Below are 22500 nucleotides of genomic sequence, written 5' to 3' on the forward strand. Positions count from 1 at the left end.
ATCTCCCCCTAGCCTCCCTTCTCTATATCACAAGGGTCCACTATCTCCCCCTAGCCTCCCTTCTCTAAATCACCAGGGTCCACTATCTCCCCCTAGCCTCCCTTCTCTAAATCACCAGGGTCCAATATCTCCCCCTAGCCTCCCTTCTCTATATCACCAGGGTCCACTATCTCCCCCTAGCCTCCCTTCTCTATATCACCAGGGTCCACTCTCTCCCCCTAGCCTCCCTTCTCTATATCACCAGGGTCCACTATCTCCCCCTAGCCTCCCTTCTCTAAATCACCAGGGTCCAATATCTCTCCCATACCTCTAATACTCTATATCACCAGGGTCCACTATCTCCCCCTAGCCTCCCTTCTCTATATCACCAGGGTCCACTATCTCCCCCTAGCCTCCCTTCTCTATATCACCAGGGTCCACTATCTCCCCCTAGCCTCCCTTCTCTAAATGACCAGGGTCCAATATCTCCCCCTAGCCTCCCTTCTCTAAATCACCAGGGTCCAATATCTCTCCCTAGCCTCCCTTCTCTAAATCACCAGGGTCCACTATCTCCCCCTAGCCACTAATACTCTGTGTGGGTGTGGATGTGTGTGTGTGTGTGTGTGTGTGTGTGTGTGTGTGTGTAAGGATATGTATTTTTAGCCTCAGATATTTTGTCCCTGAGCCTGTCTCGGTTGCTACGGTCACCAGGGTTGTCTGGTTGCTATGACAGTAACTGTCGGCGCTCAAAGACAAAAGGCAAAGACAATGAGTTTGGTACATTGGTATATCATATTACATGTATATATTAGTATATCATATTACATGTATATATTAGTATATCATATTACATGTATATATTGATAGATCATATTACATGTATATATTAGTATATCATATTACATGTATATATTAGTATATCATATTACATGTATATATTGATAGATCATATTACATGTATATATTAATATATCATATTACATGTATATATTGATATATCATATTACATGTATATATTAGTATATAATATTACATGTATTACATAGTATATCATATTAAATGTATATATTAATATATCATATTACATGTATATATTGATATATCATATTACATGTATATATTGATATATCATATTACATGTATATATTAGTATATAATATTACATGTAAATATTAGTATATCATATTACATGTATATATTGATATATCATATTACATGTATATATTAGTATATAATATTACATGTATATATTAGTATATAATATTACATGTATATATTGATATATCATATTACATGTATATATTAATATATCATATTACATGTATATATTGATATATCATATTACATGTATATATTAGTATATAATATTACATGTACATATTAGTATATCATATTACATGTATATATTAGTATATCATATTACATGTATATATTGATATATCATATTACATGTATATATTAGTATATAATATTACATGTATATATTGATATATCATATTACATGTATATATTAATATATCATATTACATGTATATATTGATATATCATATTACATAAAGAATCATAAAACACGGGACGAGATGTTAAAAAACTGTCCATTGTGCCAATAGATGGAATGCACTCGCATGAGATTTGCCGTGATGTTGACAGAGTGGCATGGGAGGTTTATTTCTTAGACTGGGTTAAGATGTCAATTTTGGGACACATCCTCAGTAGTGTGCCTTCGAATCAGTGGGTGTTTCGGCCTTTAATCACTAAACACTCTCATCAAAGGTGGCCAGCTAAAGGGTGATCAAGCCTTAGCTTGTGTCCCATGCCCAATTAAGATGTCCCACGGGACTATGCAAGGCAGGGGCGTCCTCTTCCCTGAGCCAGTCCGACAGCTGACCGCATACCTCATATGCCCTCCTCAAGTTGGAGGGATCTGAATTGGGTTCTCAGGTGGGGGTGGGGGGTCATGAAGTTATAGCCCAGCAAGGGTCCTTCCGTTTAATCCAGATCCACTGGCTGCCTCTTTCAGCTGCTTGAGAAACTGCTCTGACGGTCTGCCGCAGAGCCTGTCCATGGATTCCAAGTTCTTTCATCTGAGCAGCTAACCGATCGCTGCAGCTGTACATAGTCTATTGGTAAATAGCCCACCCATTTTCACCTACCTCATCCCCATACTGTTTTTATTTATTTATTTTTATTTTTCTGCTCTTTTGCACACCAATATCTCTACCTGTACATAACCATCTGATCATTTATCACTCCAGTGTTAATCTGCATAATTGTAATTATTTGCCTACCTCATGCCTTTTGCACACAATGTATATATAGACTCCCCTTTTTTTCTACTGTGTTATTGACTTGTTAATTGTTTACTCCATGTGTAACTCTGTGTTGTCTGTTCACACTGCTATGCCTTATCTTGGCCAGGTCGCAGTTGCAAATGAGAACTTGTTCTCAACTAGCCTACCTGGTTAAATAAAGGTGAAATAAATAAAATAAAATAAAATTCAGCAACCTGATGGTGGAAGAAGCCACGAATCCTCTGCATCCCACTTCAACTGGCCAGACTTTTGCATTCCAGCCACGCTGAGTTGCGTCTGCTGCCAACTCTGTGTAACGCAGTTTCTTACGCTCGTAGGCCTCTTCAACAGAGTTTTCCCACGGGACTGTGAGCTCTATGATGTACACAGCCTTTCGTGAAGGGGACCAGAGTACCATGTCTGGCCTAAGTTTGGTAGAAGCAATCTCAGGTGGAAAAATTAGTTGCTGGCCAATATCGACAAGCATCTTCCAGTCCCGGGCCATGGCTAGGTGTCCAGTTTCTGGCTTTGTAGGAGGATACTTGGGCCTTTTCTGTCCCTCCCGGATGAATGTTGTTGTTTTGACAGGTTTGCTTGTTTTTGGAGGTAATGAATTGGTTGCACTCCTCTTGGTCTCAAGTCCTGCAGCCAGGCTCTTGAGGACCTGATTGTGCCTCCAGGTGTAACGGCCTTGTGAGAGGCTGGTCTTGCAACCTGTCATTATATGCCTGAGAGTCGCTGGAGCTGGGCAGAGGGGGCAGGTCGAGTCCTCGCCATACCATTGATGTAGATTTTTTGGTGATGGAAGCACATCATAAACAGCTCTTATGATGAAGCTGATGTTGCTTGCCTCCATTTGCCAAAGCTCACTCCAGTTGATCTTTCTCCTCTCCAGGCCTTCCCACCGCGTCCATTGACCTTGTTTAGCAAGAGAGACAGCCTTTGCACTTCTTGCAGTCTCCTCCTGTCTGCGCACCTCCTTGACCACCAGCTTCCTGCGTTCAGATGTTGTTGCCTTATGGAACGTTGGTTTGCTTGCTGCCAGGCCAAAGCCTCCTCTTCCATGCTGGATATTCCCCACAATGTCTTGGTGTCTCAGGGCTGATGTTGCTTGCTGCACAGCCTTGGATGATGTCCATTTCCGTCCAGTTTGTAGGGGAGGTGCAGCCTTGCTAATGGTCTGGTCTTTAGACTCCTTCAATGTCATCTGAAGTCTTACTTTAGAGCACTTGTACTCCTCCGTTAGACTTGTAAGAGGTAGTTCAAGGACCCCTTTGCCATAGAGGCCGATGTTACTCAAGCATCGTGGGACACCCAGCCATTTCTTCACGTATGAGGTAATGGTTCGCTCCATCTTCTCCACTGTTGTTATTGGGACCTCCTAGACGGTGAGTGGCCACATTACCCGGGGGAGAAGTCCAAACTGTAGGCACCAAAGCTTGAGCCTCCCAGGCAGTAGGGTCTTGTTGATGTTCTCAAGACCGTCGGCGATGTCCTGCCTTACTTGCTGCACTTGATCTTTATCCCGGAGGCTTTCGTTGTACCATCTACCCAGGCTCTTGATGGGTTGCTCAGACACCGTTGGTATCGGGTCATCTCCAATGCAGAACCTCACATCTTTAAGCTGTCCCTTGACTATGGAAATGCTTCGAGATTTGCTTGGCTTGATTTTCATCCGGGCCCACTTGATGTTATCCTGCAGTTTTGCAAGTAGCCGCCTGGTGCATGCTGCAGTGGTGGTCAGTGTAGTCATGTCATCCATGTATGCTCGGATAGGTGGGAGACGGAGCCCCTCCTTAGTTCTCTCACCGCCGACCACCCATCTCGATGCCCTGATGATGACTTCCATGGCCATAGTGAAGGCCAGAGGAGAAATTGTACAGCCTGCCATTATGCCTACTTCCAAGCGCTGCCATGTTGTTGTGAAGTCAGGTGTTGTGAAACACAATTGCAGGTCTTGGAAATAGGCCTTTACCAGTGTAGTGATGGGTTCTGGTACGTGGAAAAAGTTGAAGGATTCCCAGAGGAGTTCATGGGGAACTGAGCCAAAGGCATTGGCCAGGTCGAGGAAGATGACATAGAGGTCTCTCTTGTCCTTCTTAGCTGTTTGGATCTGGTGCCAAATCATACTAGTATGTTCCAGGCAACCAGAGAAACCAGGAATGCCTGCTTTCTGTACAGATGTATCAATGTACTTGTTCCTTTCCAGATAAGTGGACAGCCTCTGTGCTATTATACTGAAAAAGATCTTCCCTTTGACGTTTAGAAGGGAGATTGGTCGGAATTGACTGATGTCTGTCGCATCCTTCTCTTTCGGGATTAGCACACCACCAGCCCTTCGCCATGCCTTTGGTATTATTTCCTTCTGCCACACTATCCTCATGAGCCTCCAAAGAAAGCGTAGAACATCCGGGGCATTCTTGTAAAGCTTGTATGGTACTCCATTAGGCCCAGGAGCCGAGGCCGCTCTTGCTCTTCGGACAACGTTCTCTACTTCCCTCCATTTTGGAGGGTCAGTGTCCAGATTAAATTCTGGTGGTTGAATAGGTGGGATGTCATGTGGGATGATTATCTGCTCATGCCTTTTCATGTCCTGGTGGACCTTTTCCAGATGTTCTTCCAGTTCAGGCTTTGGAGTTTTTAGGATTCCACACTTTTCCTTTGCGAAGAGATTTTTGACAAACTTAAAGGGGTTTTTATAGAACTGTGTTCTTGAGTGTTCCTTCTTCCTACGAAGTTTCCTTAAGTTTTCCGCTCTTCGCAAGGTTGCCAGCCGACATTTAATGTCTGCTTGGAGTAGCATGAGACCTTCTCTCTCTGCATCAGAGGCCTTCTTCCACTGCTTCCTCAGCTGCCTTCTCTCTCTGACAAGTATCTCGATCTCCTGCTGCCTCCTAGATTTGGCTGGTGCGGGTGGTGTCTTGCCACTTCTCCTTTCGTTTACTCCAAAGCGCTCTTCTCCGTAGTGGTAGATAATGTCTCCCATCCTTTCAAGCTTTTTCTCTGCTGTTCCTACCTGTTGTTCCAAGATTTTTGTCAGGTCGTTGTTGATTGTTTCCCACTCTCTCTTTTCAACAGCTTTGGGCCACTTCACACTCGGTCTGTGCCCTTTGATCTTTTCCTGTTTTAGAGGTCTCTGTGGTTGGGTGAGTTCATCCACCGGCATTTCTGTGCTTGTGTTATCCTCCTCGGTTACAGGGGTGCTGATGCTTTGCGAACTTTGGTTTGCGTCCCGTCGCTGTGCTTCATTCGACTGATTTGACTGGCTGCTTCGTAAGAAGTACTGGTCAATGCGAGGTCCCTGTCTCTGCTCTCCCAAGCACCTTTTCCTCCCTTGATGGATCCTTAACCCCCTTGCCGATGTTACTCTCTCCCAACCACAGCTGCACGCCTGAAGTGTGTGTCCTGCTGCTGTTATGGTTGTCTCATGTGCTGTGTTCCTACTCGTAGTCGTTTCCGTTCCTGGGTCCGTAACCATGTGATCAGTCATTGAGCCATCTTGCGCCCCAGCTCTCGCAGGCTCTAGGGGTATGTTCCTTTGTTGACTTTCAGTAGCACTTAGCGGGTGTCTCCAACATACTGAAACAGCGTCGGAGACTGCCAACATGGGTAGCTAGCCCATGACAGCCCCAGTGGGGTCTATTCCCTCCGGTCAGCTGTCTCTCCAAGCTGTCACACAGACTTTCCTATGTTGTCAGCTGTCCTTTCACAGCAGTCACTGGACTGGTCCAGATGATCAGAATCATAAAACACGGGACGAGATGTTAAAAAACTGTCCATTGTGCCAATAGATGGAATGCACTCGCATGAGATTTGCCGTGATGTTGACAGAGTGGCATGGGAGGTTTATTTCTTAGACTGGGTTAAGATGTCAATTTTGGGACACATCCTCAGTAGTGTGCCTTCGAATCAGTGGGTGTTTCGGCCTTTAATCACTAAACACTCTCATCAAAGGTGGCCAGCTAAAGGGTGATCAAGCCTTAGCTTGTGTCCCATGCCCAATTAAGATGTCCCACGGGACTATGCAAGGCAGGGGCGTCCTCTTCCCTGAGCCAGTCCGACAGCTGACCGCATACCTCATATGCCCTCCTCAAGTTGGAGGGATCTGAATTGGGTTCTCAGGTGGGGGTGGGGGGTCATGAAGTTATAGCCCAGCAAGGGTCCTTCCGTTTAATCCAGATCCACTGGCTGCCTCTTTCAGCTGCTTGAGAAACTGCTCTGACGGTCTGCCGCAGAGCCTGTCCATGGATTCCAAGTTCTTTCAGCAACCTGATGGTGGAAGAAGCCACGAATCCTCTGCATCCCACTTCAACTGGCCAGACTTTTGCATTCCAGCCACGCTGAGTTGCGTCTGCTGCCAACTCTGTGTAACGCAGTTTCTTACGCTCGTAGGCCTCTTCAACAGAGTTTTCCCACGGGACTGTGAGCTCTATGATGTACACAGCCTTTCGTGAAGGGGACCAGAGTACCATGTCTGGCCTAAGTTTGGTAGAAGCAATCTCAGGTGGAAAAATTAGTTGCTGGCCAATATCGACAAGCATCTTCCAGTCCCGGGCCATGGCTAGGTGTCCAGTTTCTGGCTTTGTAGGAGGATACTTGGGCCTTTTCTGTCCCTCCCGGATGAATGTTGTTGTTTTGACAGGTTTGCTTGTTTTTGGAGGTAATGAATTGGTTGCACTCCTCTTGGTCTCAAGTGCTGCAGCCAGGCTCTTGAGGACCTGATTGTGCCTCCAGGTGTAACGGCCTTGTGAGAGGCTGGTCTTGCAACCTGTCATTATATGCCTGAGAGTCGCTGGAGCTGGGCAGAGGGGGCAGGTCGAGTCCTCGCCATACCATTGATGTAGATTTTTTGGTGATGGAAGCACATCATAAACAGCTCTTATGATGAAGCTGATGTTGCTTGCCTCCATTTGCCAAAGCTCACTCCAGTTGATCTTTCTCCTCTCCAGGCCTTCCCACCGCGTCCATTGACCTTGTTTAGCAAGAGAGACAGCCTTTGCACTTCTTGCAGTCTCCTCCTGTCTGCGCACCTCCTTGACCACCAGCTTCCTGCGTTCAGATGTTGTTGCCTTATGGAACGTTGGTTTGCTTGCTGCCAGGCCAAAGCCTCCTCTTCCATGCTGGATATTCCCCACAATGTCTTGGTGTCTCAGGGCTGATGTTGCTTGCTGCACAGCCTTGGATGATGTCCATTTCCGTCCAGTTTGTAGGGGAGGTGCAGCCTTGCTAATGGTCTGGTCTTTAGACTCCTTCAATGTCATCTGAAGTCTTACTTTAGAGCACTTGTACTCCTCCGTTAGACTTGTAAGAGGTAGTTCAAGGACCCCTTTGCCATAGAGGCCGATGTTACTCAAGCATCGTGGGACACCCAGCCATTTCTTCACGTATGAGGTAATGGTTCGCTCCATCTTCTCCACTGTTGTTATTGGGACCTCCTAGACGGTGAGTGGCCACATTACCCGGGGGAGAAGTCCAAACTGTAGGCACCAAAGCTTGAGCCTCCCAGGCAGTAGGGTCTTGTTGATGTTCTCAAGACCGTCGGCGATGTCCTGCCTTACTTGCTGCACTTGATCTTTATCCCGGAGGCTTTCGTTGTACCATCTACCCAGGCTCTTGATGGGTTGCTCAGACACCGTTGGTATCGGGTCATCTCCAATGCAGAACCTCACATCTTTAAGCTGTCCCTTGACTATGGAAATGCTTCGAGATTTGCTTTAGTATATAATATTACATGTAAATATTAGTATATCATATTACATGTATATATTAGTATATAATATTACATGTATATATTGATATATCAAATTACATGTATATATTAGTATATAATATTACATGTAAATATTAGTATATAATATTACATGTATATATTAGTATATAATATTACATGTATATATTAGTATATAATATTACATGTATATATTGATATATCATATTAAATATATATATTGATATATCATATTACATGTATATATTGATATATCAAATTACATGTATATATTAGTATATAATATTACATGTAAATATTAGTATATAATATTACATGTATATATTAGTATATAATATTACATGTATATATTGATATATCATATTAAATATATATATTGATATATCATATTACATGTATATATTGATATATCAAATTACATGTATATATTAGTATATAATATTACATGTAAATATTAGTATATCATATTACTTGTATATATTAGTATATCATATAACATGTATTTATTCTAACAAACAAACCTTTGCCTCCTTGTTGCTCATATGTGAGTGTTTGTTTCTGAACTTCTAAGTGTGTATGTTTCTAAGCATGTGGGTGTGTGTGTGTGTGTGTGTGTGTGTGTGTGTGTGTGTGTGTGTGTGTGTGTGTGTGTGTGTGTGTGTGTGTGTGTGTGTGTGTGTGTGTGGATGTGTGTGTGTATGTGTGTGTGTGTGTATATTACCTGGCTCAGTGTTTTATATTCCTATGTATAGTCCCAGGGGACCTGCACACCCTACTGTTCATGTATTTATAGCTAGCTCTTTTCATCTTACCGCTGACTGTGTGTGTTTCAAATACATTTTACTATTCAAATAATATCATGGGGGGTGTAGGGATGAAGGGGGAGGGAAGGGAGTGAAATGGAGGGATGAAGGGAGCGAAGGAGAGGAGAGGGAGAGAATGTGACAGCTGTGAGTTAGCCAGAGAGATAAAACAGAGAACTAGCCAGGGAGTCAAAACAGAGAACTAGCCAGGGAGTCAAAACAGAGAACTAGCCAGGGAGTCAAAACAGAGAACTAGCCAGGGAGTCAAAACAGAGAACTAGCCAGGGAGTCAAAACAGAGAACTAGCCAGGGAGTCAAAACAGAGAACTAGCCAGGGAGTCAAAACAGAGAACTAGCTAGGGAGTCAAAACAGAGAACTAGCAGGGAGTCAAAACAGAGAACTAGCAGGGAGTCAAAACAGAGAACTAGCAGGGAGTCAAAACAGAGAACTAGCAGGGAGTCAAAACAGAGAACTAGCAGGGAGATACAACAGAGAACTAGCAGGGAGTCAAAACAGAGAACTAGCAGGGAGATACAACAGAGAACTAGCAGGGAGTCAAAACAGAGAACTAGCAGGGAGATACAACAGAGAACTAGCAGGGAGTCAAAACAGAGAACTAGCAGGGAGATACAACAGAGAACTAGCAGGGAGTCAAAACAGAGAACTAGCAGGGAGATACACCTCTGCAGATCACATGGAGCGTGGCATAATTATGCTTACATCACCCTCAATGGCTCAAACACACACACACACACACACCACACACACACACACACACACACACACACACACACACACACACACACACCTCAATGACATCTCTGTGCCAGATGCCCTGAAAGCTGCTTGGGGGGTTAGTGAGCCAGCTCTCACTTTTTTCTACAACAGTAAATACTTTCTCCTTACAGTCCTCCTTTACCCTCCCTCCTTCCTCATACATGAATCCTGTCCATTGTTGATTTGCTATGGTATGTTTGTGTGTGTGAGAGAGAGAGAGAGACAGAGAGTGCGAGAGAAAAAGAGAGCGGGAGAGATGGAGAGATTAAAGTTAGAATATAGAGAGAATAAAGAGAGAGTATAGAGAGAATATAGAGAGAATAAAGAGAGAATGAAGAGAGAATATATAGAGAATATAGAGAGAATATAGAGAGAATAAAGAGAGAATGAAGAGAGAATATATAGAGAATATAGAGAGAATATAGAGAGAATATAGAGATAATAAAGAGAGAGTATAGAGATAATATAGAGAGACTGAAGAGAGAATGAAGAGAGAATATAGAGAGAATATAGAGAGAATATAGAGATAATAAAGAGAGAATGTAGAGAGAATTAAGAGAGAATATATAGAGAATATATACAGAGAATATAGAGAGAGAATAGAGATAATATAGAGAGAATATAGAGAGAATATAGAGATAATAAAGAGAGAGTATAGAGAGACTGAAGAGAGAATGAAGAGAGAATATAGAGAGAATATAGAGAGAATATAGAGATAATAAAGAGAGAATGTAGAGAGAATATAGAGAGACTGAAGAGAGAATGAAGAGAGAATATAGAGAGAATATAGAGAGAATATAGAGATAATAAAGAGAGAGTATAGAGATAATATAGAGAGACTGAAGAGAGAATGAAGAGAGAATATAGAGAGAATATAGAGAGAATATAGAGATAATAAAGAGAGAATGTAGAGAGAATTAAGAGAGAATATATAGAGAATATATACAGAGAATATAGAGAGAGAATAGAGATAATATAGAGAGAATATAGAGAGAATATAGAGATAATAAAGAGAGAGTATAGAGAGACTGAAGAGAGAATGAAGAGAGAATATAGAGAGAATATAGAGAGAATATAGAGATAATAAAGAGAGAATGTAGAGAGAATATAGAGAGACTGAAGAGAGAATGAAGAGAGAATATAGAGAGAATATAGAGAGAATATAGAGATAATAAAGAGAGAATGTAGAGAGAATTAAGAGAGAATATATAGAGAATATATACAGAGAATATAGAGAGAGAATAGAGATAATATAGAGAGAATATAGAGATAATAAAGAGAGAATGAAGAGAGAATATAGAGAGAATATAGAGAGAATGAAGAGAGAATGAAGAGAGAATGAAGAGAGAATATAGAGAGAATATAGAGAGAATATAGAGAGAGTATAGAGAGAATATAGGGACAATAAAGAGATAATAAAGAGAGAATATAGAGAGAATATAAAGAGAATATAAAGAGAATATAGAGAATTAAGAGATAATGAAGAGAGAATATAGAGAAAATATAGAGCGAATGAAGATATAATATAGAGAGAATGAAGAGATAACAAAGTGACTCAGTGTCAGATACAGTTACTAGAAGTCTTCAGAACGGTCTTGATCGGTCCTCGAACCCCTAACCTTTAACTTCTAACCCCTGACCTCTGACCTCTCATCTCCAGAAGAACGAGTGAAGAAGCTGCGTGGTACGATCCGGCGGAGCACGGAGACGGGCATCGCTGTGGAGATGAGGAACCGGGTCACGCGACAGGGCAGTAAGGAGTCCACCGACGGCAGCACCAACTCCAACAGCTCTGACGGAACGTACGCTACTCATATATCACTCGTTCTCTTACTGCTGTACGTGAGCGTTGTACCTGCCTGTACCCAGCGGCCTGCTACAGCTGTGGTTCAGTCCATGTCGTAGCTCGAACTGTCTCCAGCTACCCTACTGCTACACGTCATTAAATCACACCATTCCATCCATCAATCACTCATTCTATTCCTTTCACTCTCTCTTTTTCTCTCTCTAGGTTTATCTTCCCTCCCACTCGCATGGGTCCAGAGAGCCAGTTTAGTGACTTTCTGGATGGACTAGGCCCCGCCCAGATCGTAGGCCGACAGACACTAGCCACACCCTCCATGGGTAAGTCAAATCATTGGAGTCTCTCTGTCTGAAAACAGCTTCTGTGATGTGATAACTTAATATATGCCAAGACGCCATTACCATTGCTCTTCCCCCCTCTGTGTTTGCTGATCGTCAGATACCAGGTGGTATGTGAATATGGAGATGGCTCTACATTAGATACCAGGTGGTATATGAATATGGAGATGGCTCTACATTAGATACCAGGTGGTATATGAATATGGAGATGGCTCTACATTAGATACCAGGTGGTATAAGAATATGGAGATTGCTCTACATTAGATAACAGGTGGTGTGTGAATATGGAGATGGCTCTACATTACATACCAGGTGGTATATGAATATGGAGATGGCTCTACATTAGATACCAGGTGGTATATGAATATGGAGATGGCTCTACATTAGATACCAGGTGGTATAAGAATATGGAGATTGCTCTACATTAGATAACAGGTGGTGTGTGAATATGGAGATGGCTCTACATTAGATACCAGGTGGTATATGAATATGGAGATTGCTCTACATTAGATACCAGGTGGTGTGTGAATATGGAGATGGCTCTACATATTTAATTAATTTGATGAAGGTATGTAAATATGAGTATTCTATGCCTAAATCACTTGGTAAATAATTGTGAGGACAGTGGAACAGACTACACGCTTTCTGTCTCCTCCTGCTGATCAACAGTGGTACTGCAGGCTGAAACTACACTTTCTGATCAGATACGACATGATAATATGGCCAGAATGTAACCTGATCTGACCCGGAGAAGGGTTCTGGCCTCTGATCTGACCTGGAGAAGGGTTCTGGCCTCTGATCTGACCTGGAGAAGGGTTCTGGCCTCTGATCTGACCTGGAGAAGGGTTCTGGCCTCTGATCTGACCTGGAGAAGGGTTCTGGCCTCTGATCTGACCTGGAGAAGGGTTCTGGGCTCGGTTCTGACCTGGAGAAGGGTTCTGGCCTCTGATCTGACCTGGAGAAGGGTTCTGGCCTCTGATCTGACCCGTAGAAGGGTTCTGGCCTCTGATCTGACCTGGAGAAGGGTTCTGGGCTCGGTTCTGACCTGGAGAAGGGTTCTGGCCTCTGATTTGATCTGGAGAAGGGTTCTGGCCTCTGATCTGATCTGGAGAAGGGTTCTGGCCTCTGATCTGACCCGTAGAAGGGTTCTGGCCTCTCATCTGACCTGGAGAAGGGTTCTGGGCTCGGTTCTGACCTGGAGAAGGGTTCTGGCCTCTCATCTGACCTGGAGAAGGGTTCTGGCCTCTGATCTGACCCGGAGAAGGGTTCTGGCCTCTGATCTGACCTGGAGAAGGGTTCTGGCCTCTGATCTGACCTGGAGAAGGGTTCTGGCCTCTGATCTGACCCGGAGAAGGGTTCTGGCCTCTGATCTGACCTGGAGAAGGGTTCTGGGCTCTCATCTGACCTGGAGAAGGGTTCTGGCCTCTGATCTGACCTGGAGAAGGGTTCTGGCCTCTGATCTGACCTGGAGAAGGGTTCTGGGCTCTGATCTGACCCGGAGAAGGGTTCTGGCCTCTCATCTGACCTGGAGAAGGGTTCTGGGCTCTGATCTGACCTGGAGAAGGGTTCTGGCCTCTGATCTGACCCGGAGAAGGGTTCTGGCCTCTGATCTGACCTGGAGAAGGGTTCTGGCCTCTGATCTGACCCGGAGAAGGGTTCTGGCCTCTGATCTGACCTGGAGAAGGGTTCTGGCCTCTGATCTGACCTGGAGAAGGGTTCTGGGCTCGGTTCTGACCTGGAGAAGGGTTCTGGGCTCGGTTCTGACCTGGAGAAGGGTTCTGGCCTCTGGTCTGACCTGGAGAAGGGTTCTGGGCTCTGATCTGACCTGGAGAAGGGTTCTGGCCTCTGATCTGACCCGTAGAAGGGTTCTGGCCTCTAACTAGGCACAGAGCTTTTCCTGGCCAGATTACTACATGCTAAGTAAAATCATCTGCCCCTAAACATGAGGAGTGTGTGTTTTCCTCCTGTAGGTGACATCCATGTGGGTATGGTGGACAGAGGAGGCCAGCTAGAGGTGGAGATCAACCAGGCCAGAGGACTGACCCCTAAACCAGGGTCAAAGAACATCCCAGGTACAACACAAAACTACAGAACTTTATTGTTCATTTAATCATCCCAGGCACTCAAAAAAACCTTCATAACTTTATTGTTAATCACAGCTACAATACAAACCTAAATCACTTTATTGTTAATCACAGGTACAATTACAAACCTACATAACTTTATTGTTCATTTGAGGTGCAATACAAACCTACATAACTTTATTGTTAATCACAGGTACAATTACAAACCTATGGAACTTTATTGTTCATTTGAGGTGCAATACAAACCTACATAACTTTATTGTTCATTTATTCATCACAGGTACAATACAAACCTACGTAACTTTATTGTTCATCTCTGGTACAATACAAACCTACATAACTTTATTCTTCATACCAGGTACAATACAAACCTGCATAACTTTATTGTTCATACCAGGTACAATACAAACCTACATAACTTTATTGTTCATACCAGGTACAATACAAACCTACATAACTTTATTGTTCATACCAGGTACAATACAAATCTACATAACTTTATGAAAAAGAAAGGAGGACCAAGGCACTCTTCATCAAATTAATTAAAATGCCTTTATTTTAAAACAAATTTCGGCTGCATGGCATTCGTCAGGAAGTTCAAAGATACGATAATTCTATGTCTTCTTTTTATTTTTTTATTTTTTTCTAATCAACCCTGAATGAAGAGGGAGTGATTCCAGAATACATTCAGAAGTGAAATAGATATGTTATCGAAATGCATATTAAGGTTTAAAGTATTAGAGCTATTAGACATGACTAAGTAGTCCTAGCCTTGAATAGGAGGGCAAAATGGTGAGAGTTGGAGAGACAAGCATTTTATAGTACACTAGATCACAGCCAACATGGACCACAGCAGTCCAATAATGGCAGAGGGCAATGTGTCCACAAGATGACAGCGAAGGGACCACAAAGACCCTACTTGAATGTTGAGAAATCCATATCTTCATTTAAACCAGGGTACTTAGTGGGCTGTAGTTTGTAAATCTATATCCCCATTTAAACCAGGGTACTTAGTGGCCTGTAGTTTGTAAATCCATATCTTCATTTAAACCAGGGTACTTAGTGGCCTGTAGTTTGTAAATCCATATCTTCATTTAAACCAGGGTACTTAGTGGCCTGTAGTTTGTAAATCCATATCTTCATTTAAACCAGGGTACTTAGCGGCCTGTAGTTTGTAAATCCATATCTTCATTTAAACCAGGGTACTTAGTGGGCTGTAGTTTGTAAATCCATATCTCCATTTAAACCAGGGTACTTAGTGGGCTGTAGTTTGTAAATCCATATCTCCATTTAAACCAGGGTACTTAGTGGCCTGTAGTTTGAAAATCCCAACACGTTCCCTTTGGTTTAACTGTTTAAGGCGGTCCCCTGTTTTACCCAATCACCTACGAGTAGAGGGAGGAGGAAGGACCTCAGCTATAGGCTCTCCATCTTCTTTTGGATGTGAGACATGTCCCTGTGTGTGTCTGTATCCCCTCTATCCCCCCTTACCTCCCTCTATCCCCTCCTTACCTCCTACATGTCCCTGCGTGTGTTTGTATCCCCTCTCTATCGCTCCTTACCTCCCTCTATCCCCTCCTTACCTCCTACATGTCCCTGCGTGTGTTTCTATCCCCTCTCTATCCCTCCTTACCTCCCTCTATCCCCTCCTTACCTCCTACATGTTCCTGTGTGTGTTTCTATCCCCTCTCTATCCCTCCTTACCTCCCTCTATCCCTCCTTACCTCCTACATGTCTCTGTGTGTGTTTCTATCCCCTCTCTATCCCTCCTTACCTCCCTCTATCCCTCCTTACCTCCTACATGTCTCTGTGTGTGTCTGTTTCCCCTCTCTAACCCCCCTTACCTCCCTCCCTATATCCTTCCTTACCTCCCTCTATTGCTCCTTACCTCCCTCTATCCCTCCTTACCTCCCTCTATCCCTCCTTACCTCCCTCTATCACTCCTTACCTCCCTCTAGCCCCCCCTCACCTCTTACATGTCCCTGTGTGTGAGAGTGTGTGTCTGTATTCCCTCTCTATCCCTCCTTACATCCCTCTATCGCTCCTTACCTACCTACCTACCTACCTACCTCCATCCCTCCTTTCCTCTCTCTAGCCCCTCCTTACCCCCCATCTAGCCCCTCCTTACCTCCCTCTATCCTTACATACCTCCCTATATCCCCTCCTTACCTCCCTATATCCCCTCCTTACCTCCCTATATCCGCTCCTTACCTCCCTATATCCCCTCCTTACCTCCCTCTATCGCTCCTTACCTACCTACCTCCATCCCTGCTTTCCTCTCTCTGGCCCCTCCTTACCCCCCTCTAGCCCCCTTACCCCCATCTAGCCCCTCCTTACCCCCCTCTAGCCCCTCCTTACCTCCCTCCATCCCTCCTTACCTCCCTCTATCCCTCCTTACCACCCCCTAGCCCCCCCTTACCTCCTTCTAGCCCTTCCTTACCTCCTACATGTCCCTGTGTGTGTTTCTATCCCCTCTCTATCCCTCCTTACCTCCCTCTATCCCTCCTTACCTCCTACATGCCTATAGCCCCTCGTTACCCCCCTCTAGCCCCTCCCTACCTCCCTCCATCCCTCCTTACCTCCCTCTATCCCTCCTTACCCCCCTATAGCCCCTCCTTACCCCCCTCTAGGCCCTCCTTACCCACCTTTAGCCCCTCCTTACCTCCCTCCATCCCTCCTTTCCTCCCTCTATCCCTCCTTACCCCCCTCTAGCCCCTCCTATACCTCCCTCCATCCCTCCTTACCTCCTTCTATCCCTCCTTACCTCCCTCTAGCCCTCCTTACCTCCCTCTAGCCCCTCCTTACCCCCTCTAGCCCCTCCTTACCTCCCTCTAGCCCCTCCTTACCCCCTCTATCCTTACCCCCTCTAGCCCTTCCTTACCTCTCTCCATCTCTCCTTACCTCCCTCTATTCCTCCTTACCTCCCTCTATCCCTCCTTACCTCTCTCTAGCCCCTCCTTACCCCCCTCTAGCCCCTCCTTACCCACCTCTAGCCCCTCCTTACCTCCCTCCATCCCTCCTTTCCTCCCTATATCCCTCCTTACCCCCCTCTAGCCCCTCCTTACCTCCCTCCATCCCTCCTTACCTCCTTCTATCCCTCCTTACCTCCCTCTAGCCCCTCCTTACCTCCCTTTAGCCCCTCCTTACCTCCCTCTAGCCCCCCCTTACCTCCCTCTTGCCCCTCCTTACCTCCCTCAAGCCCCTCCTTACCCCCTCTAGCCCCTCCTTACCCCCCTCTAGCCCTTCCTTACTCCCCTCTAGCCCCTCCTTACCTCTCTCCATCTCTCCTTACCTCCCTCTTGCCACTCCTTACCTCCCTTTAGCCCCTCCTTACCTCCCTCTAGCCCCTCCTTACCCCCTCTAGCCACCCCTTACCCCTCTAGCCACCCCTTACCCCCCTTTAGCCCCTCCTTACCTCCCTCCATCCCTCCTTACTTCCCTCTATCCCTCCTTACCTCCCTCTAGCCCCTCCTTACCTCCCTTTAGCCCCTCCTTACCTCCCTCTAGCCCCCCTTACCTCCCTCTTGCCCCTCCTTACCTCCCTCAAGCCCCTCCTTACCCCCTCTAGCCCCTCCTTACCCCCCTCTAGCCCTTCCTTACTCCCCTCTAGCCCCTCCTTACCTCTCTCCATCTCTCCTTACCTCCCTCTTGCCACTCCTTACCTCCCTTTAGCCCCTCCTTACCTCCCTCTAGCCCCTCCTTACCCCCTCTAGCCACCCCTTACCCCCTCTAGCCACCCCTTACCCCCTTTAGCCCCTCCTTACCTCCCTCCATCCCTCCTTACTTCCCTCTATCCCTCCTTACCTCCCTCTAGCCCCTCCTTAACTCCCTCTAGCCCCTCCTTACCTGCCTCTATCCCTCCTTACCGCCCTCCATCCCTCCTTACCCCCCTCTAGCCCCTCCTTACCCCCCTCTAGGCCCTCCTTACCCCCCTTTAGCCCCTACTTACCTCCCTCTATCCCTCCTTACCTCCCTCCGTCCCTCCTTACCCGCCTCTAGCCCCTCCTTAACCCCTTCTAGCCCCTCCTTACCCCCTCTAGCCCCTCCTTACCCCCCTCTAGGCCCTACTTACCTCCCTCTAGGCCCTCCTTACCTCCCTCCATCCCTCCTTACCCCCCTCTAGGCCCTCCTTACCCCCTTTAGCCCCTACTTACCTCCCTCTAGGCCCTCCTTACCTCCCTCCATCCCTCCTTACCCCCCTCTAGGCCCTCCTTACCCCCTTTAGCCCCTACTTACCTCCCTCTAGGCCCTCCTTACCTCCCTCCATCCCTCCTTACCTGCCTCTAGCCCATCCTTACCCCCCTCTAGCCCCTCCTTACCCCCTCTAGCCCATCCTTACCCCCCTCTAGCCCCTCCTTACTCCCTCTAGCCCCTCCTTACCCCCCTCTAGCCCCTCCTTACCCCCTCTAGCCCCCCCTTACCTCCCGCTATCCCTCCTTACCTCCCTCTATCCTTCCTTACCTCCCTCTATCCCTCCTTACCTCCCTCTATCCCTCCTTACCTCCCTCCGTCCCTCCTTACCCGCCTCTAGCCCCTCCTTAACCCCTTCTAGCCCCTCCTTACCCCCTCTAGCCCCTCCTTACCCCCCTCTAGGCCCTACTTACCTCCCTCTAGGCCCTCCTTACCTCCCTCCATCCCTCCTTACCCCCCTCTAGGCCCTCCTTACCCCCTTTAGCCCCTACTTACCTCCCTCTAGGCCCTCCTTACCTCCCTCCATCCCTCCTTACCCCCCTCTAGGCCCTCCTTACCCCCTTTAGCCCCTACTTACCTCCCTCTAGGCCCTCCTTACCTCCCTCCATCCCTCCTTACCTGCCTCTAGCCCATCCTTACCCCCCTCTAGCCCCTCCTTACCCCCTCTAGCCCATCCTTACCCCCCTCTAGCCCCTCCTTACTCCCTCTAGCCCCTCCTTACCCCCCTCTAGCCCCTCCTTACCCCCTCTAGCCCCCCCTTACCTCCCGCTATCCCTCCTTACCTCCCTCTATCCTTCCTTACCTCCCTCTATCCCTCCTTACCTCCCTCTATCCCTCCTTACCTCCCTCCGTCCCTCCTTACCCGCCTCTAGCCCCTCCTTAACCCCTTCTAGCCCCTCCTTACCCCCTCTAGCCCCTCCTTACCCCCCTCTAGGCCCTACTTACCTCCCTCTAGGCCCTCCTTACCTCCCTCCATCCCTCCTTACCCCCCTCTAGGCCCTCCTTACCCCCTTTAGCCCCTACTTACCTCCCTCTAGGCCCTCCTTACCTCCCTCCATCCCTCCTTACCCCCCTCTAGGCCCTCCTTACCCCCTTTAGCCCCTACTTACCTCCCTCTAGGCCCTCCTTACCTCCCTCCATCCCTCCTTACCTGCCTCTAGCCCATCCTTACCCCCCTCTAGCCCCTCCTTACCCCCTCTAGCCCATCCTTACCCCCCTCTAGCCCCTCCTTACTCCCTCTAGCCCCTCCTTACCCCCCTCTAGCCCCTCCTTACCCCCTCTAGCCCCCCCTTACCTCCCGCTATCCCTCCTTACCTCCCTCTATCCTTCCTTACCTCCCTCTATCCCCCCTTACCTCCATCCCTCCTTACCCCCCTCTAGGCCCTACTTACCTCCCTCTAGGCCCTCCTTACCTCCCTCCATTCCTCCTTACCCCCCTCTAGGCCCTCCTTACCCCCCTTTAGCCCCTACTTACCTCCCTCTAGGCCCTCCTTACCTCCCTCCATCCCTCCGTACCTCCCTCCATCCCTCCTTACCTCCTTCTATCCCTCCTTACCTCCCTCTAGCCCTCCTTACCTCCCTCTAGCCCCTCCTTACCCCCTCTAGCCCCTCCTTACCTCCCTCTAGCCCCTCCTTACCCCCTCTATCCTTACCCCCTCTAGCCCTTCCTTACCTCTCTCCATCTCTCCTTACCTCCCTCCATCCCTCCTTACCCCCCTCTAGGCCCTACTTACCTCCCTCTAGGCCCTCCTTACCTCCCTCCATTCCTCCTTACCCCCCTCTAGGCCCTCCTTACCCCCCTTTAGCCCCTACTTACCTCCCTCTAGGCCCTCCTTACCTCCCTCCATCCCTCTTTACCCGCCTCTAGCCCCTCCTTACCCCCCTCTAGCCCTTCCTTACCCCCTCTAGCCCCTCCTTACCCCCCTCTAGCGTCTCCTTACCCCATCTAGCCCCCCCTTACCTCCCGCTATCCCTCCTTACCTCCCTCTATCCTTCCTTACCTCCCTCTATCCCCCCTTACCTCCATCCCAAGGGGGGGGAGCAAAGTATGGCCTCGAGACATACATTTTAAATTAAATAAATGGGTTTTTTTAACACTTTTTTTTTTCCCCCAATTTTGTGGAACCCAATTAGTAGTTACAGTCTTGTCTCATCACTGCAACTCTCGTATAGACTCAGGAGAGTGGCGAAGGTCGAGAGCCAGGCGTCCTCCGGAAACACAACCCAGTCATGCCGCACTGCTTCTTGACACAATGCCCGCTTAACCCAGAAGCCAGCCGCACCAACGTGTCGGAGGAAACACCGTACACCTGGCGACCGTGTCAGTGTGCGTCGCGCCCGGCCCACCACAGGAGTCACTAGAGCGCAATGGGACAAGGACATCCCGGCCGGCCAAAATGCTCCTTTCACCCGGGCGACGCTGGGCCAATTGTGCATCGCCTTACGGTTCTCCCGGTCGCGGCCGGGTTGAGAAACAGCCCGGGATCGAAGTCGGCTCTGTAGTGATGCCTCAAGCATTGCAGTGCCTTAGACCCCTGAGGCCCACCCATTCTCTAATAGAGGCCGGAATGCGATCAATACCCATAGCTTGTAGGGAGGCACGGTTGCCATGGTGCCGTGCCGTCATTGGCTCCCCGTGTGGCGTACCTGTTTTCCCGCTAAGCTTTCTTGAAGGCGTTTCTTTTGCTTCGCTCAGTAGTGCATCACTTTGGATCGTCCCACCATTTATTTTTCATTATAATTTGAATGTTCTCTGCGTCAGCGCTGTATCTTTGTACTGGTGAATCACGAGGAACCCCCCCCACCCCACCCCCCCTCCACAACAAGTCATCTGGTGGAAACGCAATTTTTTTTTAACATCTGTAGGTGATTCACCCTAAATTAACACTGATCTCACTGACGCACATCAAACTTTAATTAAAATAACTTGTTGTTCATTTGAACTTGTTAATTTCTTGTGTACGGACTAGTCACAGGGTAGATTTGAATAGAAAAAAACTTTATTGTTCATCCTGACCAGTCACAGAGGTTAATTTCCAGCATAAATTTCCTGCAGCGACCTACGTGAAGGTGTATGTGTTGGAGAATGGGGCGTGTCTGGCTAAGAAGAAGACCAGAGTGGTGAAGAAGACTCTAGACCCGTCCTACCAACAGGCCCTGCTGTTTGAAGAGAGTCCTCAGGCCAAAGTCCTCCAGGTTAATACCTATATTAATTATATAATATGATCTAGTGATTTGAGAACCCGATGTGCTCATCTTACATGGCCAGATATATTGTCTTTCACTACTAGATCTGTATTTAATGACTTATAGTTTATTCGGAAAGTGTTCAGACCCCTGGATTTTTTTCTACGTTACAACCTCAATCTAAAATGGATTAAATGATATGTTTTACCTCATCAATCTACACACAATACCCCATAATGACATCACAATACCCCATAATGACATCACAATACCCCATAATGACATCACAATACCCCATAATGACATCACACCCCATAAGGACATCACAATACCCCATAATGACATCACAATACCCCATAATGACATCACACCCCATAAGGACATCACAATACCCCATAATGACATCACAATACCCCATAATGACAATACAATACCCCATAATGACATCACACCCCATAAGGACATCATAATACCCCATAATGACATCACAATACCCCATAATGACATCAAAATACCCCATAATGACATCACACCCCATAAGGACATCATAATACCCCATAATGACATCACAATACCCCATAAGGACATCACAATACCCCATAATGACATCACAATACCCCATAATGACATCACACCCCATAAGGACATCACAATACCCCATAATGACATCACAATACCCCATAATGACATCACAATACCCCATAAGAACATCACAATACCCCATAATGACATCACAATACCCCATAATGACATCACAATACCCCATAATGACATCACAATACCCCATAAGAACATCACAATACCCCATAATGACATCACAATACCCCATAATGACATCACAATACCCCATAATGACATCACAATACCTCATAATGACATCACAATACCTCATAATGACATCACAATACCCCATAATGACATCACACCCCATAAGGACATCACAACACCTCATAATGACATCACAATACCCCATAATGACATCACAATACCCCATAATGACATCACAATACCCCATAATGACATCACAATACCCCATAAGAACATCACAATACCCCATAATGACATCACAATACCCCATAATGACATCACAATACCCCATAATGACATCACAATACCTCATAATGACATCACAATACCTCATAATGACATCACAATACCTCATAATGACATCACAATACCCCATAATGACATCACAATACCCCATAATGACATCACAATACCCCATAATGACATCACAATACCCCATAATGACATCACAATACCCCATAAGAACATCACAATACCCCATAATGACATCACAATACCCCATAATGACATC

General features: G+C 46.6%; 1 protein-coding gene across 1 annotated transcript in view; it reads left to right on the forward strand.

Annotated features, from left to right (window-relative positions):
• Positions 1 to 22500, forward strand: part of LOC110496903 (regulating synaptic membrane exocytosis protein 3-like) — a 79453-nt gene that overhangs the window by 55162 nt on the left and 1791 nt on the right. Inside the window, exons 3-6 of the mRNA XM_036953658.1 lie at positions 11240 to 11381; positions 11591 to 11703; positions 13692 to 13793; positions 21052 to 21191. Of these exons, the coding sequence (XP_036809553.1) occupies positions 11240 to 11381; positions 11591 to 11703; positions 13692 to 13793; positions 21052 to 21191 (497 nt within the window). The remainder of the gene's footprint in view (positions 1 to 11239; positions 11382 to 11590; positions 11704 to 13691; positions 13794 to 21051; positions 21192 to 22500) is intronic.

Source organism: Oncorhynchus mykiss, chromosome 18 (assembly GCF_013265735.2).
Source record: "Oncorhynchus mykiss isolate Arlee chromosome 18, USDA_OmykA_1.1, whole genome shotgun sequence".
Classification (NCBI taxonomy): Eukaryota; Metazoa; Chordata; class Actinopteri; order Salmoniformes; family Salmonidae; genus Oncorhynchus; species Oncorhynchus mykiss.